A 20,876-nucleotide genomic window follows, 5' to 3' on the forward strand; every position below is an offset into this window, starting at 1 on the left:
CAGTACTGGAGGTTTTGCTGGGCCTTGTGTGGCCTATAGTGATTTTTTTCTTTACATTTGCTTAAACGGCACATGATTTAATTAAAGTTATAATCCTTAAAATTTCAGTCCTGGTTAATTTGCCATCACCTGAGATGTCAGCACTAACCATTATGATATATATTGCATTTAATGTGAAGCAGCTGCAGTAGGAAATGTTAGGTTTGCATAATCCGTAACTTGAAACAGTTCTGATGTGGAGTTAGGGGAGTGAACAGTCAACAGTGAGAAAAACTGTAACATGCTGCATAGTCTCCTGTGAATCCCCTGTGCATGTGAAGGCAATTTGATTCCTGCAGAATGGCGGACCCCGACTGTATAGAATTATTTATAGAATGTAAATGCATTGAATGGCTGTTGCTGAAAAAATATACAATGAATAGTATAAAAAAACAGCAACTAATGATGATTATTTTCATTATGGGTTAATCTACTGATTTCTCCATTACACGATTGATTGTTTTGCAGTCACAATTACAAAGTGATGCTTGTTTTGTCCAACCAATAGTGCAAAATTGAAAATTCTTAAAAATAAACAAATTATATTATAATTAAAAGGAAAAGCAGCAAATCCTCATTTTTGAAGCTGGAAACATGAAACGTTTTGCATGAAAAAATAATTTATTGCCAATTCATTTTCTTTCAACAGACTAATTGATTAATCAACTAATAGTTTAAGCTGTAGGCTACTCATATACACTTTTGGGTAGTTTAATTTATAAGAAGACATTTTTTTAATTTGTAAAGTAACTAATAACTAAAGCTATCAAATAGATTGAAGACTTAAGTAAAGTACAAATAGGCTACCTCAGGTTAAGTACAGTACTTGAGTAGCCTATATGTACTTAGTTACATTCCACCACTGGATAATGACAATATTAGTTGCAGCCCTGTTACTAAAGCTACTACTAAGCTAAATATTCGTGGATTTAAACCCATTTTTGCCATTACATCAAGCAGAGTCACATTTAGTGAGTGCACTGTACACTGTGCAGTCCTGTGTATTGTCTGCAGGCACAGTTAACCGTGTCCTCGTGTGACCCGAGCAGACAGGAAGTAACACATCTGCTGACCAACTTTCTCTCTGTCCGGAGCATCTCTCCCTCTCTCGGCGGCTCCTCGCCGAACACACCGCCCCGCAGACGGTTTACAGGACGACACTTGGCTAAATATATTTAGGTTTGTCAGACCTCGGCCGTCCTGTCATGCCCGCTGCCGTCCCGGTGCCCAGCGCGTGCGCTAGTCCACTGCAGCTGACGTCACACCCAGCATGGCGGTCAAGGTGACTCCGTCGATATTTCTTAACTGATATTAATTTTAAAGGCAGTAAAGCGGCGGCGAGCTTACCGCTGTCGGATACGGAGGACAGCATGTCTGTGCGGACGCGTGGGTTGAAAGCTCTTGTCTTATTTGCAGCGGAGTCCCCCATTCTTTTATTCCTGCATCTTTACATAGGCGCATCTCTGCCGGCCTCGCAGAGACAACTGTAATTTCTTTCCTCTGTTGCATTTGTGCATGAGAGAGATTTGGCTTGAAGCGGTTTTATTTTCTGTCTGTATGGTTATTTTCACATGCAGGAGGTTGAAGTTGTTGTTACAGTCGTCTGTGATCGATCCTTACATTCAAAGCTTAACAGTGACAGCCTGAACTTCAGTTTTATTGATTAACTGAAGCCTCAAGTGTAGGCAGCATGGTGATACACTGACTTTTTGTTTATAGCAAACCCTTGTGTGTTTTAGGTGCAAGCTACAAAAAGAGCCGACCCCCATGAGTTGAAGGCTATTTTTCTGAAGGTAAGACTCACAGAAAGCAAAAAACTTGGAGCTTTTAACCTACATGGCAACACACGATTTACATAAAGAAACTGTGTGTTACAAGTCTACTAACATGTTGCAGCCAGTGAGTAGTTTCTGTGTGCTGTCCACTGGGATGCATAGTTCAATAAAGGTCACACAAATGCTTCGACTAATTTTGGATCCGCTTCAACAGAGAATCTCCTCCTTCCCTTTGACTTCATGTGAGGATGTGTGGTGTGTGTGTGTGTGTGTGTTTTGATCTTCAGCATGTCATTGAATTTCTCATCACGCTCTGCCTGCAACCGTTCAAAGAAACAAAACCCTGGCATTCGCGTGTAGGTTTGTTTACCACCACAGATCTTGTTTGGAGTGTAAACTTGTTGCTGAGAGTCGGGAGTCTGTTCGAGGTACAAGTCGCCTTATGGTCGCTCCACATCTCTTGACTCCGCCATAAGAGGGCTGTGTAATTTGTAATGCATATTCAGGTGGAAGAGTTAATTACTGGAAGCTCATTCTGACTGCCTGTATAATTTGATTAAGAACTACTTGAGGCCTACTGTGAGGGTGAATGGATACACAATCATGTGACGGAGTAATGTGGCAATAAATTGCTTGGAATTAATATTTTCACTTAAAACATTAATTCGGCAGAGTGCATTGAATTGTAGCCCTGAAAACACTTGGTGTGAAAGTCTCCTCCCACACTCCTTCTCTGTTTATCTCAGGCTCTCTCTATCTGAGCTTGGCTCAGACCCACGAGCGTGGCCTTTCTGTTGCCAGTTCATGTTGCGCTTGTGTTTCCAGAGCTATCTCTGCTCCAGCTTTGAAACCCAACCCAGGCTCTAAAAATGACCGTACGTCTTAAAGCCTAAGCCTGACTGAGATCTCAGGTTGAGCATAGCATTGGCTGTGCATGTTTGGCTTCAGTCAAGTGAAACACAGTCGCAATACAAAGCTTGCAAGGTTAATGATTAAGGTATTGTCGCTGTGTGCTCTGTGTTTTATCAATTTGAATTAAGTTTGGGCGTTATGACGATATATACAGTGAGACGACTGAAATGTGTTAACTGAGCAGGACTGATTTACAGTGATACTAGATTTATTTTTATTTATTTATTTATTTTTTGCATTAATGTGATAAAGCACCTTGATATTACAGGCATTTAAAACACTAGATTGGCCATTAGTATTGGACTGTAAACATAAGTGGTCACTCAATTGAATCTCCAGAAAATGTAGATTATCACCACGTATCTATCAGCATCGCAATATAAAATTAAATATGGCACAATAGAAGATTTTATCCATATCACTCACACCGATTTTTTGGTAGTGGCGGCGTAAAGGTTAGAGAGAGCGACATTTGCTCATCCCAGAGGTGCCAGTAGAGCTGCTCTGCGGCCAGCAGCAGATTGTACTGGGCAGCTTCCAGGTGTGAATGAATGTGTGTAACTGAGTGAGTGTGAACAGGGTGTTCCTGATAAAGAGCAGTGCCTCCATTAATAAATAAAGATTAGATAAGATTAAAACACAATTATACACTGTTCCCCTATCACCAAAACACTAATCATGGAAATAGTTATTACATCTAACACATCACAGGACTTATTTATTGAAGTGTACGGCACAGCAGCAGTATTGTTTTGTCTTTTTAAATGTAATTGTGTAGTGCCTGTTGATGAGGTGGAAATGTTTGTATCTAGTGCATGGAGACATGTGTCTCTGCCCTACATGAAGTCAAAGGATGACAATGATTTGAACCACACTGATGCTTTTTAACCCTATTTGTCATGACGGGAAGCAGCAAAGCTTTGTATAGATTTAAGATGCTTTAACTGTGAAGGGCCAGTAAACTGAGAACCATATGTGCTGGTATAGAAAACTGTACACAAACACCTTATTGTCACAAAGAAAAGACAAACCAATCGAGAAACCCGCAGTAAAAACAGACCTATTTGTCACCTACGGCTTGTTTTCTTCTCTTTCACTGCCTTCAGTTCTCCATTTTCTTTCTATGCACACAAAGGACATTCTACCCCACCGATTAATAATCTAAATCCACATATTCTTTGAGACATTTATCATCCACGTTGTTTACAGCTCTGTCTGTGTCTCCTCCGCAGTATGCCAGTGCAGTGGAGGATGGAGAGCGTTACATGACCCCCAGGGACTTTGTGCAGAGTTACCTGGGTCTGCATGCACAGCCTCAGTATAATCCCAAAACAGTGGAGCTGATAGCTGGAGTGGCTGACACTACTAAAGATGGGTGAGTGGATAGGTTATCCTGTTTAGGTTTACATTTCCTCAGCAAATGTTTTTATTTTTTATTTATTTAACATATCAAAGAAAAAATATATAAGACGTCATAGACATGTCGAGTTTTAGAGTTAAATGAAGTTAAAGGATAATTTATTTCCATTGTGGTCCTCTTTTGAAATTTGGACTTCTCACTGAAACTCATGTTTTTGGTCTGGAATAGCCTCATTGTAGTTCTTCTTCTTTGTGCATTTCATCTACTTTCGATAAACAAAATTTTTCTGTTGTTTTTAAACTTCTCCAGCAGAGGCGACAGTTTTGCAGTTGGAGGCAGCTGCTGCTATTTGATTGTATATAAAAGTATATATTACTTGTCACAGTTTGTTGTATGTAAGAACCAATGGAAACTGGATTTTGCAGATTACATGCTGTCAGCACAATACTACGCTACATGAATGGGCATTATTACACAAGACAAACAAGCGTGTCAGTCTTAACTGATGGAAGTGCACAACAATGCCTTGTTAGCTGTTATGTGAGGATTAAGTTGTGTTAAATGAGCTTACATTATGTCATTACACGTTCTGTTGATATGTTCCTGAACTTGTGTCACAAATTCCTGAACATGTATTGCACCTATAAACTGGTGTCTTGGCCAAAATGTAAAATCTCATTTGCCCCCCTTTGACTTCCATCCATTTAGAACCAGATACATTTAGCTTTTATGGGTATTTTGACAAAGCAAACCATGTATTCCTGTTTCACCAGGTTCTTCTTAACCATCTGGATATCACATGATCAAGCAGCAATTAACCTTTCAGTCCACTTTGACACCCAATTCTCATAATCTGTGTATGATAATTTTTCTCTCCAGTGCCCCACCTGTTGCGCTCTGTTGATTAAATATTCTTCAGATTCACTGAAGCAGTGCGCCACCAACAGTAGCTGCCAAAAGAGACTGTTAATGATTTATCTCAATGATGTTTGCAGAGTTAATAGGTATCTGTATCAGTCAACACCTGCAGCTGATCGATTTAAAATCCAGTGATAAGATAAACCAAAATATAAGTAAGATAAGAGAAAGTAAGATTTCACCTCCAGGTCCTTTAGATGTTCAAATTTCCATTTATCTGACTCATCCATGTTGGCTCATAAGTTGAGCTTCAAAGTTCATTCTAATTCATTATTAATGATAATACATGTATGTAGTTTATAAAATAATAATAGAATATAATAGAATGAAGCAAAACTTTTAACACAACGTGGACGAAAAAAAGTCCTTTAGGTGCTCAAAAAGATATTTTTTTGATTTGTGCAAACTCCATTTGCTGGCAAAGATCATGTGTTATGATTGAAAATTTCAGAACGGCTACTAAATGGACCTTGTTGTTGGTTTTGTCAAATGCTGTTTCCATTGTCAAGAATGAACTCAAAATCTTAGCTGAAAAAGAGGTTCAGTATCACATCACTGCATTTGCTTGCTGTCCTTCAGTCAGTCAGTGTTCTTATCTGTGTTTAATGGGGTTCTTTTCAGGATAGATTGTGTGTAGTTGTTGTTTTTGTAATTTTGTCAAAGACACATATGTCCTTTGTTCAGATAGCACTCTTTCTTTCTTGTCCAAACAGACTGATCTCTTTCCAGGAGTTTCTGGCCTTTGAATCAGTTCTATGTGCCCCGGATGCCCTGTTCATAGTTGCCTTTCAGTTGTTTGACAAGACTGGCACAGGGAACATCTCATTTGGTATGTACATGGTGGCACGCTGGTGTTCTTCATATTAGAATAACTCTTTTTGACTAAACATGTTGACTTCATGTAGGAAATTAAAGGAATTTTTTTGTTGTAGTTTTAATGGATAAGTAATAGAAAACAATGATGATGGAAAGAAAAACTTCTGCAAGAGGTGCATTTGAGGGTAACATTGAACGTTAGTGGGTCGCAAGTGCTACTCTCACTGAAAGCATGTGTAGTCAATAAATGTAGCACTGGCCATGTCTTCTTTATATATTACATATGCCAGCAGCTTGTATTCTTAAAGTCTCATGTCAGGGCAGGACAGCAAGCGAGGAACATCGCATTATAACGAGCTCCATCTGACAAGAGGAGAAATGAATCCAGCATGTTATAAACCAAGAGATGCAGAGTCTTACAAAGAAGCTGCTGCTATGCTCTATCTGTGCAATGGGCCTCCATAAAGGTGACTGAAATTGAGAGCAGTGAATGTCCTGGATGGACTCCCATCAAAGTGTGAAAGTAGTGGGACTGTCAAACAGCCTATTCAGCCTTGCAGTCTAAATGGACTCTTTCCTGTACTCTAACGAGGTTCTCTACAAATGGCATGAGGACGTGAGACGGATGTTACGACTGCATCTTGTATGTTTTTCCCTCTGTCTCTTGTTATTGCTCACTCATGTCTCACTCTTCCAGAGAATGTACGTGACATCTTCAGCCAGACCACAGTTCATCACCACATTCCCTTCAACTGGGACTGTGAGTTCATCAGGCTACACTTCGGCCATGAAAGAAACAAGAACCTCAGCTACACAGAGTTCACCCAGTTTCTGCAGGTATATAATGTATCTATACCTTCATCGGTTTCATTTTAGAACCAATAAGCTGTGCGATAAAGTTTGGAAATACAGTTAATCGCTTTCCTGCTGAGAGTTACATGAGAAGATTGACACTACTCTCATGTTTGCACCCTAAATATGAAGCTACCAGCATCAGCTGGTTAGCTTAGCTTTGCATTAAGACGGGAAAAAGGGGGAAACAGCTAGCATGGCTCTGTCCAAGGTGAAAAAGAAATCTGCCTACCAGCACCTTTAAATCTCACTAATTAACTGGTATATCAATTAGTCAATCGATCGACAGAAAATTAATCGGCAAGTCTTTTGATAATCGATGAACAATTTTACAGGGGTTTATGTGATGGACTATATCTTAGTCAGCGCAGTGACTTCTTGGAGTCTCTGCTGGTGACCTGAGAACCTCCAGAAAGTCACTGGGCTAAAAAATAGTCCCACACATAACCCCCTGCAAAAGTCTTTATGCTATGCTAAGCTAACCGGCTGCTGGCTCCAATTTTATATTTATTATAATATTGACATAATGATCAGATATAAGAGTGGTATCGATCATCTCATCTAACTCTTGGCATGTGTATAAGTGTATAATATGTGTACTTACCAAAATGCTGCTCTATTGAGTTAATGCTTCGCTCTACAACTTGTATGACCTGAAATGAAAACAAACCATAATCTAGACAGGATATAATGAACCCATTAGCTGTAGCATTCCACTGACACTTACTTTAATTTGAATGAGAAAGATTGTGCTATTTCTGCATGATCACACACTACAGTGTAAATTCATTGACCTCAGCTGCTCATAAGAAGAGCTACAGATAAACAGTTTTGTATGTAAATGCAACACGATATGCTACAAAACATATTGACAGCACACAAAATGTATTATTCAGTTTGTTCCCCCCAACATCTTAGAAAGTGTGCATCAATAAATGTGAAACCATTCATAATGTTCACCTACATCCCGTGGTGAGGCTTTTTCATCCTGCTGAGGGGACGAATGGAAATGACGTAACGTGAACTACATGCAATATATGATCTCTGAGGATAATGGAGTTGTGGTGCAGAGTTGCATCTTTAGTGTTTTGTCCCTTCAGCTGTGCTAGTGGCTTGCAGTAGCCCAGTGTGCCATTAAGACACTCAGCATTGCTGTCTTGCTTTATTGGTCGTTGCCTGTATCTCACTGAGACCTCCGCGCAGCTAAAGCAGCAGCAGCAGTACGGGTCAGGGAGGAACCCGGTTTGGAGTGGAGGGCTGTGGTCTTAGGCAGAATCTGGGTGGTCCGAGAGTTAGACAGGCTGCACTGCAGTGTGGGATCCCTCAGAGCACTTTGTGGTTTATCATACTAGACTAGGGCTTCCCACCGCTACACCAAAGACTCTCGTGTGTGCAGGATTTAATTTACATCCATCATTTTTTTTTGGTTTTTCTGTCATGTCCAAGCACGTTTCATTTCTTTTAACTGAGTATGACTAGTATGAAAGCACAGATCCATGTGTAGATTTGATTGTTTGTTTTTCAAATAGTCTTGGCTCTGCCACCTTGTGGTTGTTGCAGTATTTGGCTGGACCTGAAACTTCCGCGACTGCAGACAAAGGTAGAGCGTTTGTTGGCTTGAAAAGTACAATGTTTGCGAGGCGCCAAAGTATCATCATGAGTATTCAACAATATAATCAGCAAACATTGTGAGAATCAATCTTCAGCAACAATCCACTGATTAGGTTATCAGAACCAGAGTGTAAAGATGAAGTAACAGCTGAATATTGCAGTGACGATGCTCTGTGATCCTCTGGTTATATGCGATGAGCTTTGACAGCAGACGTTGACCCGGGGTCAGCCTCCCCCTGCATCCCCATCTGATTGCATGGCTGTCATATTGAATCATCTTCCTGCGGACACACCTGCCGGCCGTCTCACCAACCGCTCGGCTGGGCCCCGGGATCAGACTTCTCGGGACATGGTTTCCATTAGTCTCCAGAGAGACAGTGGTGATTACAAAAGCCAGTGTTTGACACATCTGATGACTTTCACATCTGTCCAACGCTGACATTATTATACTTTCATCCCCCAAAGTTCTGTTTCTCTGTTCCCTTGTAAAGCTCCTCGTCGCAGGAGCACATTCTTTGCTTCTTTTGTCAGCTAACAGCGTGACCTCCTCTCTACCTGTGTGTGTGTGTGTGCGTGTTGCTGCAGGAGCTGCAGTTGGAGCACGCCCGCCAGGCGTTTGCACAAAAAGACAAGAACAAAAGTGGCACCATCACTGCCTTGGACTTCAGCGACATCATGGCCACCATCAGACACCACATGCTGACTCCATTTGTAGAGGAGAACCTGGTTTCAGTGAGTTTAAGAAGTTCTACACCAGTTGTTAAAGCGGCTATTATGGATATTACATACAATAACAATAACAATGTTTTAAATTTGAAAGGGGTTGCTCGTAGTGATGACCCTACAGAGAATTATCACCTGAATCTGTAGCTCCCCTCAGCTTTATGGATCACTGTTTAGCTGTCTGGCCAACAACTTCACTGTTTTCACTCTCACTGCTTTCATAGTGTTGTTTTTGGCCGCCGCAGGCAGCTGTTTTCAGATCCATAAACCCACTGTACACTTCATGCTCACCACCAAACAGCAGAGAGACACAGTCAGCAACTAGCTGGTGAACGTAGCGGAGCATTTAGCAGCTAAAGATCCAGATATTTCCCTCAGGAGTTGGTAGAGACCAAAAACAGAGCTAAAAGAGAGAGTGAATATTGGACTTACAGGTGACCACAAACTCCAAATAATGTTGCTCAGTAACTGCTGGATATGTAAATAAGCAACTGTTTGCTAACAAGTCACCAACTTAAAAACTGATGATATGTCAATGTTGTGTTCACAACTGGTTTCTGCTGCCCCAAAGTGGCCAATTCTTGAAGGTTTAAAACAAGAAAGTAAAAGATTTGCGTCCAGTGAGTTTACAGTTAGCTTAGCCATTTATATTTTCAACTGCTGCCGTCATTTAGCAGAAAAAGGAGGATTTAAGAGAATATAATAAGATCCAGCAGAAGTCTTCCTATACAGAAGCAATGACAGACGTTTGGCTCTTTCTCCAGGCTGCAGGAGGCAGCACCTCCCACATGGTGAGCTTCTCCTACTTCAACGCCTTCAACGCCCTCCTCAACAACATGGAGCTGGTCCGCAAGATTTACAGCACCCTCGCCGGCACCCACAGAGACACACTTGTTACCAAAGGTATGCCTGAGATGCCCCTGACACTGCTGAAATTAGTCATATGTGATGTGAAATGTAGCTGTGCGATCATCTTTTAACTTTCTCGACAGAGTGGTGTGAGTGAACACACAGGGAACATTTACTGTAGCACTAAATTACAAAGGTAAATGAACATTTTTAACTTCAATCAGATCACCTCCTACTTGTAGACCTGTGTAACAGATAGTCATGCCATCAGTTCCATCTGTTCCTTTTCATGTTTCCCATTGAGATGCAAACTGTAGACTGATCCTCTACTTTCTCTCCATCGTTTTCCTCCTTCTAGAAAAGACTTTGGGCAAATAGTATTTGCAAATAATTATTATTTGTATTACCAACCATTATCAGATAGGTGGGTAAGTGTAAAGCAAACACGTCAGCTGTCAGTCACAGAAAAGTATATCATTGCAGCACTCGAGATCAGAGAAGCAGGCTTGTAACCGAAGGTTGTAATGCTTGGACCTGACAGGAAGGTCTTTGTGGGGGAATTGAATAACAAACTCTTTTCCCTCCTTCAACAACTACCATTAGGGTTTTTTTTAGAAAGACCACCTGATGGTAATGGAGCTTCTCAGCAGGCAACAGTTAAGAACTGAGTATAAAGCACATATAAAAGGGTGATGCAGGGTGCTGCTGGGAGAATGCACGACCGCTCAGTTAGTGTAAGAAGGTAAAGCACATATGGGATTGATTTAATGCTTTTAGATATTTTTGTAATGTTCAGCAGCAAGCATCTACAATAACACCAAAACAAACAAGCAACATTTGCAAATACTATTTAATACTAGCCTGCTGTAGAAAATACCTCATGTGGCTAACCCCTCGGCTTCCTGTTTGAGGCTTCCTTCTCGCATTGTTTAATTTCCTCTTCTCTTTATTACGTTGTAGAGGAGTTTGTTCATGCTGCAAATAAGTTTGGTCAAATCACTCCAATGGAGATTGACATCCTGTACCAGGTCGTTGGTCTCCACTCTCACTCCGGGTAAGACTCTGACTCTGTTTCAACCACCTGAGTCCGTCATCTGTGAATACACTGAGCATGTTTTATTTACAGTAACATAGCTTTATTTATATATACATGTAGAAAACCTGTTGAAAGTGCTGATGTGGGTCTTTCACACACTGTCTCATTTATGTCTGTAAACCATAAAATATTTGAAAGGAATTTTTAAAAACTTTAAAAACTTTTTAAAACTTATTATATTCATTGGCATACATAGACTTTCAATAGAAAAGGCACAAGAATGTGTTTGAATAAAATCACATTACATGTAAATAGTGAAACAATATTTTTTGTGTTCTATAATAATATTTTGTATGATTATGACTGAAGATTTGTACATTTTTATAGGCGTGTGTCATTTTTCGTGTGTTTTGGGTTCCTGGCAGCTTAATACTTTGTTGAATTGACGAAATGATAAGTCAGACATATAGCTAAGTTTGTGCTGAAAAAAAAAGATACAAGGAGTATGCAAGGAGCAAGAAAGTTTACAAGGTGCTAAACAGACAAAGAGACAAAAGACAAAAATGTGTGTGTAGAAAGTCGGAAACCTGGACTCTAGAAATTAAACTTAACTTGACTTAACTTTTCCACTTTTGTCATTCAAAACATTTATACAAAACGGGGATCTTTTTTTTATTCCACCATGAATGGAATGAATATGTTACAGGTCTGTTTATTGGCTATAAAGATAAAGTTATTGCTCATTCAGTTTAACAACAGTGGCTCCACTGGCTAATTTACAAGACAAACATAAAACATGGATCCAGACTTTATGATGCGTCAGGCCAGTGGGGAATATTTGTGTCTCAAACATTTAGTAACAAAACACTTTCATTTACTTGTTGGGCCACGGGCACTCACCCAGCTTTGTTTGTCTGTTGTTTATATAAGCTTAAATTAAAGTTGCAGTAACTTGGAGTTATATGCCAGTAAAAGGTCTGTGGAAAATCTTACATCACTGGCTGCTGCTCGCAGGAGATGCTCTCTGCTTTTTCCTGGCCTAACTCCTTCCCTCCCCTGCTATTGTGCGTCAAGGCGGCTGAACCATGCAGACATCGAGAGGATAGCCCCGCTGGAGGAGGAAGCCATGCCGTACCACCAAGCAGAGGCCCAGAGACAGGTAGCCTGATTGACTCTAATACACCTCACATCCTCCTGCCTTTTATCAAAGCGTCTTCTCTCTCTTTCTGCTTCCTTCTCAGAAAGGAGCAAGAAAGGGAGAATGTTCAGTCACTGAATTAGCAGAGTGCCCATGTTTTTCTTCCCTTGTGAAGTGCATTACTTAAACTCCCAGATAAAAGTACACCAATTATAGTTATAGAAGAGGAATGGATTGTTGCGTTGCAGCTCTCCATGAAAGGCTCTCCCCATTTTATTAAGTATAGCTGCACATACACATACACATCAGCTGCAATCACACATCTGAGAAGCTAATAAGAGGCTTTTATCAGTGTGGGGCTTGAGGAGTTTTAGGGAGCCTTTAGCAAAGTCTGGTAATGGCGGGAGGGGAGTGAGAGTCAAGGTGGATGTGGGAGAACAAAATAGTTCCTGCCTCCACCGGATAACACGGCTCTATATCAGACAGTGGTCAGAGCTTTCAGACCACTCATGCTCCTGGGACTCACGCTCAGAGGTCTGGAATTTGATTCCTTTGGGGGGGATGCTGAAATTCTCAGGCCTGCCCTTTAGTGGAAGTAGGCTAATTGTTTAAACCCTTTGATCAAGACCTCGATCTTGTTAGCATGCAACCCTCGGTGGAAGCATCTGGGAAGAGGAAAAGACTGATCTGCTCTACTCCCCTCTCATCTGTTCTTGGAGAAGTTACTCACCGCCTCGGCCTGCACACACACACTTTGACAGAGTTTCACTCGGACTGTGTAATATTCATGTAGATACTTATCAGTACATGGAAAAGGCTTGTGGGGCTAATCTGTTCCCCCGCACCACAGTGAAAACAAAGGGGCTCCACTTTCAACATCAAACATCAATCCGGAGATCAAGTCGATAAGAGAGAAATTATACTTTGTTGTGAAAATAAAAGAAGACCTTTAGCTCGTAGCCTCCTACATGTGGCATGTGTGGAAAGCTCAGCTGCAGGTTCACACAGTCATTTACTGTATCCAGAGCTGGTCTGCCTGTGACATTTAATACTGGCTGGTGATGAATCAGACGTTATGTCCACATTCCATTGCCTTCCTCCGTCGTTGAGTACTCCATAGCATTTTTCTTTCCACAATGTATCTGGTTCGCTATAGTTTAATAGCCAGCCGATTCATGGTTACTGTTCTGACCCCCTCCCCCGTCTTTCTCCAGATTCATTTGACCCCCGGTGTCTTTTTCTCCTATACAGCACAAGTCTCGGCCCATCTGGCTCCAGGCCGCAGAGTCCGCCTACAGGTTTTCTCTGGGCTCAATCGCTGGAGGTGAGTGACATGTCTGCGGCGGAGCCCCCGGCCCGCCCGAGGGGTAACCTTAGCCGGGCCAGACTGGCGCGCTGAGGCCCCGGGGCCAGCCATTGTGCACGATGCAGGGAGAGAGGGGTTGTGATGTGAGGCTCCGGCATTGTGCTGCCGTGCCACCGGTGGCTCCAGGCTGTCGTTGGAGTCGGAGCTTTGGAATGACACAAATCTTCCGGAACCGCACTCTCTGGAATCTCTGTCTAATTACACTGGAAGGAACTGATACAAGGAACCTCTGACATAACTGCTCCTCAGATAGGAACACTCTCCGGCCCTGTGTGTGTGTGTGTGTGTGTGTGTTTTGCTCTCCTCAAACACGCAAAGACTCATCAATCCTCACTCACCACAGTGGCCAATTCAGGCCGGGTCAAGAAGAGATGTATATCATGAGGTTTATAGTGAAACTGCCATGTCATTGTGGCGATAATGAGCTGTTTCTCACCCGACCTCGGTGCTGACCGAGCTGTTTGCATGTTTGAGAGAGGAGTCATTCCAGCAGCCTTTGATGTCAGACAAGACATGGCAAGTAAAGCTGAGATCAGGAGTTTAGTGCAACTTGCTGGAGCATTGCCTGCCCATAGTTACCAGACCTTCCACTCTGAGCTTAATAACAGTTTTTATAGTTTATACACAAACACAGCTCTATGTATTTCTCAGTGATCATTAAACACCCTCCCCCCCCAAAAAAAAAAAACATATCTGCAGAATTATTATTGTATATTCAACTGTGGAAGACACTAATAAATGAATTAGGGTGACAAAGAGGACTGTCCAAGAGCTCGAAAATTCAGTTTTAGAGCTGGAACGATTAGTTAATCAACAGAAAATTAGTTATGTAATATGTACTATTTTGGCAATTGATTGATTGTTCCAGTCCTTTTTCAAACAAAAAGGCCAAACATTTTCATTTTCAGTTTCTCAAATGTGAAGATTTGCTGCTTTTCTTTGTCATACATGATAGTGAATTGATTACCTTCAGGTTTTGGGACAGTTGGTCAGACAAAACAAGGGATTTAAAGATGCTCTCTGAAATTATAGTGGCCACTCTTTAGTATTTTCTGACATTTTACAGACAAAACAGTTAATACATAATGAAAGGAATTGTTAACCTGACAGTTTTAAGTGTATGTCTAAGAAAAACATATGATAATACGATAAAGCTAATGAATTTGTGTTGATGCTCAAAAATGCTGCCAAAACTTTGTTCCTTGAAAAACAGAGCAAAGATTTCATCCAGCGTACAAATGTGTGTTTTGTAGCCACCGGTGCCACGGCTGTATACCCCATCGACCTGGTGAAGACGCGCATGCAGAACCAGCGCTCCACGGGCTCCTTTGTAGGAGAGCTGATGTACAAGAACAGCTTCGACTGTGCGAAGAAAGTGCTCCGTTACGAGGGCTTCTTCGGATTCTACAGAGGTAAATCCTTCACAGATTTTATTGTACGTAAAAAAAAAAGGACCTGAAATCTGTGTGCAGGCCAACAACATGTGGCTCTCGTGCAAAACAAACCGTCTGATGGGAAAGCATTAGGATTTGTCAGTGCGCTAATATCAGCAGCATGGTTTGCTAATTGATACCAGAAACCTTTGCCCTCCCTGTTCAGCGGTGAATAAAGCAACACCCAGGGGTCGCGTTTTCATTATCTCAATACCTGGGAGAGCTCCACGAGGAAAATGACCAGCAGGCTTCGTGTAGTAACAGTGTCTGATCTGCCTCTGCCCGGGTGGTGATAATGGTGCTGAAGGCTTGTGATATACAACACTTCTTCCCTCGGGCTGTTCATATGAAGGAAGTCAAGACTGCCATCTACTGCTACGTCCACCACTGCAGCTCTTTGTTGCTCTGATCTGCCTTCCTTCCTCCCCTCTCGCACATGATAAGAGGGTGATTGACTCAGAGACAGACACGCTCGGCTGTTTTCTGGCTGCATACCAGCAGCAGTCACTCAGCAGCTCCTTCAGAAGTTTATCTGGCTTGATGAAGGACAGACGGTGAAACAGTATGGCGGTTATCGCCACCGTAGCACCCAGCCCCCCACCCCCACCCCCCTGATCTTGTCCGTGACCACACAGCTCTCTCTGTTCCCCACCAACACTGGGATCAGACCTCAACAATGCTGATCCCATACGCACCAGCAGTGTCATACTTTTTGGATACTTTTGTTCAGTTTCAATGGGACCTTTGTGTTTTGGTGCATCAGATGTATCAGCCACATCTGTAAATATTTATGGGTTTGTTTTACGCACACAAGAACCCTGCAGCTTACATCATGTCAGTGGATGTATTCATTCAGTGAAGATAAAAAAAAAAAAAAGTGCGTTTATTTCAAGGCAGACTTTGTCTCTTTCTCTCTGTCAGGTATTCTAATGGTATCCATGAATAATATTTTGCAGGTCTCCTCCCGCAGCTCATTGGCGTTGCCCCGGAGAAAGCTATCAAACTCACGGCAAGTCATTCCACTGTGTAGCTCAGAGTGTTCAGAAAAGTTGAAATGATTCACTGTGAATGAAAAACATGCATAGAGCGTAGAAGAAACGCACTCTTCGCAATCAAGATGTGACTGCAACCACAAGTTAACATTAATGCCCTGCTATCAAGAATGGGATTGTGTCTCATCTGCCTTCTTTCTTGATGCCCCCCCCTTTTCTTTTTCCAGGTGAATGATTTTGTCAGAGACAAGTTCACCACACAAGATGATACCATCATTCTGCCTGCAGAGATTCTCGCTGGTGGATGTGTAAGCATCGCTTCTTCTTTGAAATTCAGTCTGTAGATGAACTCAAAACCAAGTAAAGGAACACCTAAAAGACATGCAAAGTATACAAGATTTCAAGTCATTAATGTAGGTAAATATTGGAAATTATTGTCTGTCTTCATGAGGTGGTTTACTAAAATACATTCTTGCTAACAGTTATCACCATCCAAAGCAGCTGCTACATTTCTTAATAGAAAGTTTTGTGTATAGAAACTTGCTTGTTCACTTAAAAGGTGGATAAATATTCTAATTCATCAGGAAGTACAAGATAAATCAAACTACATGAAAGTATTTTAGATATAAAGCACACTCCTACCTACACACACCCACTCACACTGCTGTTTTGATGTTTAATATTATAATATAAATGTTTAAGTACCTGCAGTCTAATGACTATATACCGTGGTGGGTGTATTTAGATCCTTTATTTAAGTGAATGTAGCAATACTGCAGTATAAAAATACTCCATTACAAGTATATGTCTTGCCTTGAGAATTAGCAGAATGTACTGAAAGTATCAAAAGTAAAAGTACTCATAATGTATATTATTGGATTATTAGTACTGATGTATTAACGGGTAAGTAGCTGTTTTAGTTGGTCGAGGTTTTCACTATTTCATGTACTGTTGGGTAGTTTATAGCAATATTCATCATATTTTTAAAAGCTCTTATGTTTTCTGTGTAAAATCTTAGGTAAGTGAAATAAAAAGTACAATGTTTCCTTCTGAATTGCAGTAGAGAATACTCATGTACCTCATATTTGTACTATAACTAATTTATTTAGTTTGTGTAAGAGATTATAATTATTCAGCATCTCATGTCAACTAATCTTCAGGCATCCTGCATGGGTTCTCTGAATACAAAAGTTAACTTTCTTCCCTAAATCCTCTAAATTGGACATTTTTTAGTACAATATTATGTCTTCTGAGTGCAGCACCAGATTAAAGATGTAATTCCTTCACTCTGCTTCTCCCCTGGCTGTGGGGAAGTGAAACAGGCAGGCCATGCAGCAGAGCCTGCACGTTGCTCATAGAGGAGCGGGGTCTGTGGGGTCGTGATCCCTGTCAGGATGTAATTGTAGGAAGAGGCCCTGGAGGGTCCTGGATGTAGCTGGGTCTAGCTCAGTGTGATTGAGTTTGACAACGCGGTACATACCCAAGGAGTGGTCACAGTGCAGGTCCCCACACAGGACAACAAGGATGTTTCCAATACACAATGTTAACCACTGATATGTCACATCTAGGGCCTGCGTGCCCATGAGGTATATATTCCGTTTTATGAACTGGACGACATCCTTGTGTTATTTTCTGAAAGTTAAAAGTCTGGTTAATCTGACAGCTTGTTAAATTGTGGCTCCCATCAGAGGAGAGAGCTGAAGCAGATAAAAGAGAGGGGACGAATGCATCAATCTTCAGAGCAGCGGATATTCCCCCTCCGCTTTGAAAATGACTAAATGTGCCGGAGCTTTTTTTAGACCTTTGCTCGGATGTTTACAGATAAGACCCCCTTGCCCTGAATGTCACCAGCAGCCATCCTGGGGCCTGATTAGATTTGGGGAGGGTGATAAATGTGCCTGAGTCAGAGGGTGCCATGCCTTCAGGGCATCGCTTGAGTCGTCCGGGTGATTCACCGCTCTCCCCTGGGAATGGGAGTGAATTGGGGAAGTGTGCGGGACGAGGCCAGGCTGGGCCGCTCACCCTGCCACAGGAGGTGCCTCAGGGGAGGCGAGGGGGCAGAGGGCCGATGCCAGGGTCAGAGCCTCTCAACCATGAGCCAGGGCTTCTACTCACCCTACGCCTGCTCTATTCTGACCCCAGTTGTTCTTCTATCAATGCCTGCTTTTTCCTCCTCCTGTCAAGGCCACTCTAACTATATGAAATCAGATCTGGGGGAAAAAGTGTCTTTTGTGCTGAAGTTTACTGAGATAATTTGAAAACTCTACTAATAGGGATAAATGCTTACACATCATTACTTCTTCACCCCTCAGATGTGTAATCTCACTCAGTCTAAGAGACCTGCGTCTGTGCATATGAACCACTCGTCAGCTGTTTCTATTTCCTGTTGCGTCCTGCAGGCTGGAGCTTCCCAGGTGATTTTCACCAATCCTCTGGAGATCGTTAAGATCCGTCTGCAGGTGGCTGGAGAGATCACCACGGGCCCCAGGGTCAGTGCCCTGAATGTTGTGAGAGAGCTGGGCTTCTTTGGCCTCTACAAGGTAGGTCAGCACCTCCGCAGCACCATGAGGTCTGCAGCATCAACCTCTGCTAACTGTCATACAAGGGCGGTGAAAGGTGTTTATTTATTGTTCGCTTCAGTGTAGATACTAACAACGGAAGAAGTTTGGTGGAAGACATTTTCCGACCTCATTATCAGTTAATCGACCTATAATCATCTTGATTAATCATTTGGTCTTTGAAATGTCAGAAAACACAATTTCCCGGTAGCGTCTACGATCAACAGTCTAAAACCCAGAGATTTCTTTTCATATGAGACAAAGAACAGCTACAGATCCTCACAATTAAGGTGGAACTCAGGAATTTTGTTTTTTATTACTAAAAATTACTAAGTAAAGGTCCTCCATGCAAAATAACACCTTAAATAAAGTACAGAAGTATTATCAGCGTTATGTACGCAAGTATCGAAAGTAAAAGTACCCTAGTAAGTACTTTTGCAGAGTAGCCCCTTTCTGAGTTATCTGATTATCAATTGTTTTACTGTATTATTATTAATGGTGCATTAACTTTTAAAAAGCTAAAACTTGTTATTGTCATTAGGGTGGAATTATGTTTAGTTAGAGCTACAGTTAAATCTTTAAATCTTTAAATCTGTATGTGTACACAGACACAATGGAGATCAGGATCACAAATGTGAAGATCAGACAGCGCTTTTGCTGACTGTTTGCAATTTTCTGAAACAGTGTTAAACATGCGAAAGGAGCTGTGGCCGACAACCAACAGCAAATTATTGAGGGATTACGCTTTGCTACCGCTCCTTTCCAGATCCTTGTGGGTTTTACTTTCAGCTCCAGTCATGTGTTCATACTCCATATTTTAATGAGGAGCAGACAGTGTGTGGCTTGTTAAAAAAAAACTGACTTCCTCTTGGCAGAAGAAGCCAGCACTCCGATGTGCATGTGTGTGTGTGATGGATCCCTCTGGAGGCCCAGTGCTGCAGCTCTGCCTGGGGCTCTTTGGCTCCATCATCAACACTAAAGCCCCCTGTAGATTGACTGAAACAGCTCCCAGGCCACTTAATCCCCAAGACAAACCTCCTCAACCACTGCCTCTGCTCATGACTGACTGTGGTCAAGATGTATATATAAATGTTTAAATTTATCTCTTTTTTTCTGTTAGGGAGCCAAAGCTTGCTTCCTGCGTGACATCCCCTTCTCCGCCATCTACTTCCCCGTTTATGCCCACACCAAGGAGAAAATGGCCGACGAGGACGGAAGGCTGGGGGCACTGCAGCTGCTCACTGCTGGAGCTATTGCAGGTAACAAACATCTGGAAAGCTCAGGGTCCGGGGACATCCAAAGTAGTTGTGTTTTAATTGAGGCATGTGTCACATTTTCTGCTCCAAGAAATGCATTTTGGTTTGAATTGAACCTCACAATGCCCTGGCTGCATATACAGTGCCTTTGTCATTCCACACTATACAGCTATACCAATTTCAAGCCCTGCATGATGCTGAAGCAGGGTTGTCAGAATGTGACACCATCTGTGCATAGTGAAAGTGCTTCATTACGTCTGTTGTGAAACGTCTCCTAAGGTATACCGGCGGCTTCGCTGGTGACCCCTGCTGATGTCATCAAGACCAGGCTCCAGGTGGCGGCCCGAGCAGGCCAGACGACATACAGCGGAGTCATCGACTGCTTCAGGAAGATCCTCAAGGAGGAAGGTTTCAGGGCATTTTGGAAGGGCACAGCAGGTAAATGCACACACACACATACACACACTCAAATATCCTATAAGTGGTTTCATGACTGGAAAATGAGGCTCGCTGTGGTGGCTGTAACTGACGACAAGGCACCAAAGAATTTGTAATTTTCAAACTATCTTCCATTAGCTCGGGTCTTCAGATCTTCACCTCAGTTTGGTGTAACCCTGGTGACCTATGAACTGTTGCAGAGATGGTTGTACGTCGACTTTGGAGGACAGTAAGTACTTTAACCCTGTTTGCACAACCTCTCATCAATGTTAAGAAGTGCGTCTTGCACTAATTTGACTCTCTCCTCAGTCATCCTACTGGCTCTGTGCCCACCCCCAAACCAAGGATGGGGGACCTTCCTTCCGTGACTGCTGACCACGTAGGTGGCTACCATCTGGCTGCTGCAACCTTTGCTGGAGTGGAGAGGAAGTTCGGTCTGCACCTGCCCAAGTTTAAGCCTTCCAGAGTGGCGACAATCAAACCAGCGGAGTCCCAAACAGAGCCGCAGGCTTCATAAACCTTCACTCATCATGGCTGCGAGGGCTGCACGCTCCTCCAGCCATGCTTTTGAATGTTGCATGAGTATGGCTTTATTGCGGTTTCTTTGCATAGCTTGCACAACTTTATTGTACATATTGTACTTCTCTACAGAGGGACATTATGGCATTACGAAGGATTGTAAGTGTGTTTTTCTGGTGTGCGATAGCTTTGGTGTGCATGTGTCAGTTAAATTTCAGAGACGCAAGGATGTACAGATGTCTTCAAAAGTGTCAGTTTTGAAATCACAACCAGGGACATGGGACA

At 42.2% G+C, this 20,876-nt stretch overlaps 1 protein-coding gene across 2 annotated transcripts; it reads left to right on the plus strand.

Annotated features, from left to right (window-relative positions):
- Positions 1-1,258: 1,258 nt before the first annotated feature.
- On the plus strand, positions 1,259-20,865 carry LOC139291954 (electrogenic aspartate/glutamate antiporter SLC25A12, mitochondrial-like). Of its 2 annotated transcripts, XM_070914040.1 has the most exons (19): positions 1,259-1,321; positions 1,779-1,832; positions 3,959-4,101; positions 5,718-5,833; positions 6,518-6,657; positions 8,869-9,015; positions 9,771-9,909; positions 10,816-10,909; positions 11,966-12,050; positions 12,415-12,423; positions 13,281-13,353; positions 14,649-14,807; positions 15,785-15,837; positions 16,048-16,128; positions 18,220-18,360; positions 19,499-19,637; positions 19,914-20,072; positions 20,211-20,301; positions 20,382-20,865. In XM_070914040.1, exons 1-19 carry the CDS (start codon positions 1,310-1,312, stop codon positions 20,587-20,589), a joined length of 2,043 nt encoding a protein of 680 aa, XP_070770141.1. In that variant the 5' UTR covers positions 1,259-1,309; the 3' UTR covers positions 20,590-20,865. The 2 variants fall into 2 exon arrangements, with proteins under 2 accessions (XP_070770141.1, XP_070770140.1); XM_070914039.1 differs by lacking the exon at positions 12,415-12,423.
- The last annotated feature ends 11 nt before the right edge of the window (positions 20,866-20,876 follow it).

Source organism: Enoplosus armatus, chromosome 11 (genome assembly GCF_043641665.1).
Source record: "Enoplosus armatus isolate fEnoArm2 chromosome 11, fEnoArm2.hap1, whole genome shotgun sequence".
Classification (NCBI taxonomy): domain Eukaryota; kingdom Metazoa; phylum Chordata; class Actinopteri; order Centrarchiformes; family Enoplosidae; genus Enoplosus; species Enoplosus armatus.

Excerpts from the sequence above, each read along its gene's own strand:
- LOC139291954 (XM_070914040.1), top strand. Across the intron at positions 20,073-20,210 it reads ATTTTGGAAGGGCACAGCAG|CTCGGGTCTTCAGATCTTCA; the intron begins GTAAATGCACAC and ends ATCTTCCATTAG. Across the intron at positions 20,302-20,381 it reads TACGTCGACTTTGGAGGACA|TCATCCTACTGGCTCTGTGC; the intron begins GTAAGTACTTTA and ends CTCTCTCCTCAG.